At 32.3% G+C, this 8,384-nt stretch overlaps 1 protein-coding gene across 1 annotated transcript in view; it reads left to right on the top strand.

Moving 5' to 3' along the window:
• The first annotated feature begins 3,725 nt into the window (after positions 1-3,725).
• Positions 3,726-8,384, top strand: part of LOC100568931 — a 10,944-nt gene continuing 6,285 nt past the window's right edge. The window contains exons 1-2 of the mRNA XM_003245766.4: positions 3,726-4,952; positions 6,529-6,679. Of these exons, the coding sequence (XP_003245814.2) occupies positions 3,896-4,952; positions 6,529-6,679 (1,208 nt within the window). The 5' untranslated portion in view covers positions 3,726-3,895. The remainder of the gene's footprint in view (positions 4,953-6,528; positions 6,680-8,384) is intronic.

Here is an 8,384-nt window from a genome sequence, read left to right on the forward strand (position 1 = left end):
TATTAATCGTATTTTTTAAAACCTTGTAAAATTTCCCTGTTGTTTTAATAAGTATGTTGTATGTATATAATCAGTAAACTATGTGTTTACGGATAGCAGTACACATACCATTGGCACAACTAGAGGAATGCAAAAGCGTATTTTAGTGTCCCTCGTATTTTTAGGTCCAACTATTATTTTATAGTGAAAAACCATACATTTTATGTTTTTTTAAATTATGATATATTTACTGTAAACAAATTTAAACTATTTTGGCCATTATATTACATAATTCACTATACATTTTTGCATACTCTTATTTAGACAATACATATTAAGAAAAAGTGAATTGCTTATGTGCTATTATTATAGCCAATAGGTCACATCAAAAAGCATTAAATATATTAATGCTATTGTGGAGTACAGTGTATTACTGGTAACCCCCATAATTTTTACCCGTCAAATCTTAATATATTAATAAAAAGAGTATTATACATATATAATATTTTGTTTTTATCATCATTATGAAGTGTGTTCAAATGTGGAGAAACAACGTTCAAGTATTGATTATTTTAGATTTGTAACTTGTAAGATCGTGTAATTTTTGAACAGGGGGTGTTGAAGGAAACCCCACCCCGGCTCTGTGAGTCATTTAGAATCTTAGCACCCCACGTTTTAGAGGTCTAGTTGCGCCTATGCGCTGTGCTCTCCTAGACTTGGAAATTGTAGACATTTGACTTTTAGAACTATAGGAATAAAGGTTTTCCAAAGGCCAATGGGTTAGGTGCAGTGGCGCCGAATACGAGTATCAACTGAGGAAAATTCCTCAGAACTATTTATAGTTGGGTCAGGTGGATTTGTGGGTGATAATAAGTGATCAATCATTAGTGGTATTTAATATTTATCATGATTTATATTAAAGATACATAAAGGCAAGGTAAAATTTTATGCATTTAAGGTACAAATTCATCAAAATCCCGAAAATGTGCAAACTATTTTTAGTAAGAAATTCATTAAAAGTTTTTCTTTTGATAGCTAACATGAGACATTTTTATAGAAGATTCCACTCAAGTTTATCTACCATTATTAAAATAAAAGTTTACCGGAAAGTAACGCTATTTGTGGCCATAAGATATTTTAAAATGTTATTCATTTTTTTTTAACTACATATTAAATTTGATTTTTTTATACAACCTATATAGGTACTAGGATTTATAACATCAGTGACAACACGGTTCTTACTAAGGATAAAATTCTTAAGCATCGCAATTTTAAAATTATTATTATCATCATCCATTTTTATTTTAATTGAAAAAAAATTATAAAACGTAGAAACTAGATATATTAATAAATATGGAAACTAGCTAGTATAGGCAGATGAAAACTATGACAAAGATTTAAAAAACCGCGGGAAACAATTCATATCAAGTATCAAGTATCCGCGATAAGAAAATGAATTAGAAAAGTGGGGGTAAACCGATCTATATCCCGAATTCCTATCTAAACCGGTGTATCCTTAATATGCTGAACCATGATCATGAATCGCGGGATCGGTAAAGCAAACAAACCGGTTTAGTCTGGCGAATTTCTTGACCGTCTCCTGTCAAAATCGTTTTTCGTATGGAATGATTTATCATTGAATTCAAACCTAACACATCCATGGACTATTATCTATTGACTATTATAAATTACAATGACATAGGTATACTTGACAACTATACTATGCGCTTTTTATACATTGCAGTATAGCATATTACAATTCTATGGTATATTTGAACTCGTAATTCATATATGTTCAGATTTGCATACTGCTGAGTTTTAAAATGTTAGATCAGCACAATTTACCTACGACAGAACAACCTACCATAATTACAATAAATTCCATAAAGTATATAGTAGGTAGGTATACCTATAGGTATTAGGTACTAAAGACCTGCAAGGCCCGTTGTGACATTGGACCGGGCCGGGCCTTTGAAATAAAATAAATGGTTGGACCGGGCTTTTTAAGTCTTGGAATTTTATTACAGAACGGGCCTGGACTTTTTTTGTACAATTTTTCGGGCCGAGCCGGGCTGGACTTCGAATCAGGGGGTGGACCGAGCTTTTTTAAGTCTTTGAATTTTATTCCGGGCTGGGACGGGCTGGATGAATAATAAATTAAGGGTTGGACCAGGCTTTTTAAGGATTTTTCTTCGAAATAAATAATCACAATTTAAAATAATAAATAATAATGATAAAATCAACGTTAGTACAGATAGATACATACCTATAGAGTATACTCTATGAGTAGATAATAGATAGTAGATACAATTACAATAAATATAATAATAATATATTGATTGGTGGGTATAATAAAACTATTTATATACCATAATAATATTATAATTTTTTCACATTTTTTTTTGGACCAGGCCGGGCCGGCTTCAGGATAAAATCTATATGGACCGCACCGGGCTTTTTACGAGCTTAGCATTATTTTCGGACCGGGCCAGGGCTTTTTTTTCATAATATTTTTCGGGCCGGGCCTGAGAATAAAATTGATGGACAGGACCGGGCCGAAAATTTACGGCCCTTTGTAGGTCTATAATAGGTACTTACGATAAATGATAATCTATATATAATGATTGTCAATTGTTAACTATATTGTCTATATTGATTAATACTTTAATTGTACATATAGAATAAAAATTGAATAGGTACCTATTTGAATGTTTTTATCTTCAAAAAATATATATACAACTTATATTAAATGATCTAATTTCATTGAAAAAAAATGATCAGTAATAATTTTTTAAGTTTTTATTTTTTGAAAAACAACACTTTTTTTTCATATTCCGAAGTGAGATATTTTTTAGAGTATTCTGATAGGTAGATAAAAACCAAATGACGATTCGTATAGATTACCTATAAAGTAATTAGTGAATATCTACATCAATACAATGGCAATATGCCAGTATGACACAAATATAGATGCCCAGAAAAATGTTGGTTCACTAATCTGCTTACATAAACATAATTTTTAAAAAATAGGTATATGTGCAAGTTATAAGTTACACAACAATTATAAATAAATAACTATACTCTCGTTTGAAATTCGATTGTTATGTGTCGAACAATACTGAAAAAATGTTAAAAACTTTAATAATGATAAAAAATTATAAGTTAAAACCTATTGGAGTAGGTAATGACTAATGAGTAATAAGTATAGAACTTACATAGATTACCTAACCCTATATAGTGTCCTAACACCCCAAACAATAAAATTTTTCACTTTTTAAATTACGACTTGCACATATTTATTCTATATCAACTCTAGAGTTTTAACAGCTGTTAAATTTATGTGACTATATACTTTTTGTCTACAGCCCCAAATCCCATCTCCCTATTGTCATTCCTAGATAGATATGTACAGATGTATACCTATAGTCATATAGGTCCGTCACTCCGTTATTATTTTTATTATGAATAAAAATAATTACAGCGCGTTGACGTGGCAGTAAACCATACAACCTTATACGTTATAACTTATGAATATATATATATAAGGTCTAGTACCTACTATGCAGTTGTAAGCAGTCGTGATAACTAGAGAGCGGATTTTCAGGTTCTTAAAAGTTAAAAGTTTAAAATATGGTGCTATATATATATGCTCTAAAAAAACCTTAAAATATTCTTTTGATATTACTTAAACATGTAAAATATGCTAAAAATATGTTTTTTTTAAATTAAATAATTTATAAAATTGTACACAAGTTACAATGAGAAATATGAATTTGCCGTCATTGCATTTTACAATATTTACATCTACCATTAATATTGCACCTCATGTTATAATAATATACCTACTAATATCACTAATAACATACCTACGTATCAAGTTGGCATGTTGGATATTATTTAATACACACATGGAGACATGAAGTGCAGACTAACTAAAGAGCGACTGCAACTACAATACGTCTGCGTAGGTTTATGCGTATATATAAACTCCGCCCCGGCGCCACGGACTCGTCGGTTGGTCGACTCGAAAAACTACATGTTCCCTGCGGCCGTCCACCGATGGGCGCCCCACCCTCAAAAAGGGTCGTATACAACAATTTCACATGAACAAATTATACGATTCATTGTTTTATTATTATCATCATCATCATCATCAGCCGCGGAGTATAATATTATATTTGTCTATGCGCGGAGCTACCCGTGCGCACGGCATTTCCGCACCGACCGCCGTCTAGCGCTACACACCGATCGACCAATGTCGTCGTCGTCTTCGTCAATCGCGGTCACTCAGCCCAGCCCGCTGTCGGACGGACTGTCTTCGTTGGTGTTGTCCAAGAGGTACCTGTCGTGCGCCAGACCGCCGCACGTGTACAAGCTGGAACGCGAGAATAATCTACTGGACGACGGCGGTGGCGGGGGAATCTGCGAAGACTCTATCGCCGCCGACTGTTGGCAATCCACCGCCTGGGTGCCACCGCCGACCGCGGCCGCAGCGGTGCACGCCCGCTACGAGCCCTCGGACGTGTTCACGCCGCTGGTGTTCGAAGAGATGCAAACGTCGTCGCCGCCGCAGGCTCATCCGCAGATGTCCATGTGGTTACGGCCGGTGGAACGTAATAATCAGCAGCAGCCGCCGCCGCCGTCACATCACCACGTGCAGGCGACGTCCGGCACGGGTAGTATGCAGCAAAGGCGCCCGTTGCAGCACTTGCCTCCACCAGCACAATCATCGCTGCAGCCGCCTGCCGCCAAGACCACGTCGGCCACCGAACCACAACACCAGAACGGCAACAAACCCGGCGACTTGAGTTGGCTGGTCAACTTTCAAGTGGCGTCCATATTCGAACCAACCTGCAACGGTAGTACCACCGGTGGCGGTGGTGCTGGTGCAGGAATGAATATCTTGAGCAACGAATGGCTGGAGCCAGAGACGCTGAAACAGAAAAAGAAAACCACCAAATTAGATCAAAAACGTGAGTATATTTTCTACATAACATTTTATTGAAAATACCAAAGAGATAATTTTCAAAAAAAAAACCAAGCAAGGTAATAATTTAAGACATTAGGGGTGGTAATTTGGCGTCTTTATAAGTGTCCTAAAATCGCACTAGCTTTACTGTTCGCTCAAGTCAGTTTTATATCATCGTGTTTCATGAATTCTAAGGCATAATATATATATGCACATTCCACACTGCCTTAATAGCTTTATATAGAACATCATAATATTTATATACTATGACTCAGTGGCGCTGAACTTTTAAAAAAGACCTCAACCAGTTGTCCACACAACTAATCTAAACTTGTAATTTATATAGTCATCTATATTATTTTTCATAATGATTAGTGTTTTTGGTTACTTACATTTTTAAATAAAAGTATTATTCATAATAACCATAAAATGTAATTCGTTGATGCCCATTAAATTATTCAGATAAATTATATGCCATTATAAAACGGTTTTCCGGTATTAATATTGTGAGTTCAATGATTCGATGTTTCCATGTTCGTGTGTGTTGGCGTGCATTATAGGTAATATTTTCTATTAAGATATATACCTCCAAAGTTTTTTTCTATAATAAGACAATAAATAATATGATAGGTTAACTTATCTTATATTGCAGCTTCAGCAATATGGTATAATATAGTATTAGCCATTAAGTAGGCATTTTAGTAGGTAGGTACCTTATCATCATATACCGGTATCATATTCTTATAGGTAGGTATGTACGTAGATAACTAATTATTATTATGGACTAATAGTATGGTAGGCGGTACCTACCTGTGTGCTAGATTGTAGATGTATTTTGTTAGATATTTATAGACATCTATATGATCATATGAATTATAATAATTATTATCTACTTATCTTAAGTCGAGTCTTAAGTTAAACATTTATATTAAATACCTAATACATTTTACACATTTAGATCACAATAAATAACAGTGTGTATTTATCATCTTAAATAACAAATTGTTGTCAATGTAATATAAAAAAAAATATTGTACCTATCTAATAATCTGTTAAACAAATAATAATATTTTGTGTAACTGCGTTTTAAATAAGATAATTAATAATAGTACTATAGTCATTGGTATACTCAAACAATATTGTTAATAATTTTATTATTATTATTATTATTATTATTATTTAATGAGCAGAAATACCTATATAACACCTACCTACTCTATTTATTGAGCAGACATTTATAATATACTCTATTAATTATATAATCAATGGGTGTTTTCTCAAATAAATGTTATTAAGTTGAACAGTTATGAAAAAAATTATAGGATTATGTAGGTACTTACAGTGGCGTATCCAAGAGAGTGGTTAGATGATTGTAACTTGTAACCCTCCCAGAAAATTGTAAAATAGTAACAACATTTCGTTAATAAATTACTTTCTGATAAAATTCGTCAAAAATCAATTTTAGCTCGCCCCGAGCTTGTACTTAGTCCAAACAACGAAATATCTTAGTAGTTCATTAAAATAATATTATTTAAAAATTAGGTTTAAATATAAAGCACTTATTTAATTATATTGTTTAGCTCCGTCCAAAACCAGTCGAAAACCATATAGAATGCCACCTTCAAGATTAGATAAAGCTAACAAACCTGGATATACCTACACAGAAATGATTCATCAAGCCTTGATAGAAAAAAAAGAACTACCAGTGGCAGAAATTTATCAATGGATATCGTAAGTATAAATTATTATATATATATATAACTTTCTTCTGCTTATCAATAAGATAAATCCTAAATTAAATATTGTAAGTCCTAACCACATGATGATTTATATATGCCAAATTAAATTAAGATATAAAATATCCTTTGATTTAAAGACGTTTTAAAAAACCGTTATTGTTGTGCATTGCATAATCAGAAATAAGCAGTAATCAGAAAAAAAAATCGGAGGAATTTTCTCGACACAAAACATGAATACATTTTTTATAAAACATAATGTACAATTAGAAATGGAATATATAAATATAGATGGTTATTTCTGGAATATTTCTCAATACATAGTTTTCTAGAAGCAGTCATATTATAAAATTGTAATTTTACATAGTAGTTTATAATGGGTATCGTAAAAACAGCGAAGACAATAAATTACTGACTGGCCTACCTGTTTTCATTACCAAACTTAGTTCAGTATTGGTTTTCAATGGAATAATTAATTTATAATTATTATTCTTTGGAAGAAAGCAGTTGCTACTCTGTACAACTATAATCTGCCTAAACCAATACTTTTGATTTTGTTTCTCATTTTGTTTTACATTTTTAAAATAATGTTGAATTAGAAAAAAATCTTTAAACAAATATTTTAAATTATATTACTTAATATAATTTCCGTGTAATACCTAAAGAATACATGACCCCAGTGTACACCTGGTGTAATAATAATAAAATGCATTCATTACCTAGGTTAGGAGGTACTTATCTAAGTATATTATTAAATCATTATGTGTTTTGCGCATAAATTCTGCAGTGATTCAAAGTTAAACCTTTTTCATTTATGTTAACATGTCTTCACCACAATATTTGTGTTTAATATGGTCCGGTGTGTATGCTATGTAAATATTTTACTTACATTGCGTATAGTCATCAATTGACAACCACAACAGCTAAAACTCCCACACCCGTATATTTACAATAACGTCCCTCGAGCGTGCTAACACCAATTTTACGGTTCAGTGGCGGTGGAATCGCTGTTTATGTATCGCGTGACATTATGAGAACAAAATGTTATGCGTACGACGCGCATAATATGTATACGCTAGACAAGTGCATTTAGGGCTGTATGCCTGTAAAGTTATAATACTTAAAACAAAAAAGAGTTACAAACTACAAAGTATAGCACCCGCGCGAGTATGAGAATACATTTTCATTTATAAAATAACAAATAACAATAGTTGGTAATTTATGGGTGTTATATGCAGTGGTTATATTATTTTTGTAAATGTTGATAAATTTAATTTATATCATTAATAAACAAATGTATTTTTATGTAAACTTAAGGCTTTTATAAGTTATAACCTGTAATTTTAAACTAAATAGTGGACGTTTATTTACATGTTTTAGGATTAAAATCCAGAAAATTAATTTCGTGCCTTGGTGGTAAATAAAATAGTTAATAATAATATGATTTTGTATCTAACTCATTTTGACACAAAAAAGAATAAATATAGAATACAATTTAGATTTTGTTATCACGTCTAATCAATTGTAGCTGAATCAGGGCCGTATAAAAGCGCAAGCTTCATAGGTTGTAACCGAGGGGCCTGCATCAAAAAATCCCGCAACAAAAAACACATTTTTTTTTAGAATTGATTAAAACATTTGTGATTTATAAAAAAAAAAAGGTGGGTAAGTGGATTTCGCTCTGCTGTACAGTAGGTTAC

This window comes from Acyrthosiphon pisum, chromosome A1 (genome assembly GCF_005508785.2).
Source record: "Acyrthosiphon pisum isolate AL4f chromosome A1, pea_aphid_22Mar2018_4r6ur, whole genome shotgun sequence".
In the NCBI taxonomy this organism is placed as follows: Eukaryota; Metazoa; Arthropoda; class Insecta; order Hemiptera; family Aphididae; genus Acyrthosiphon; species Acyrthosiphon pisum.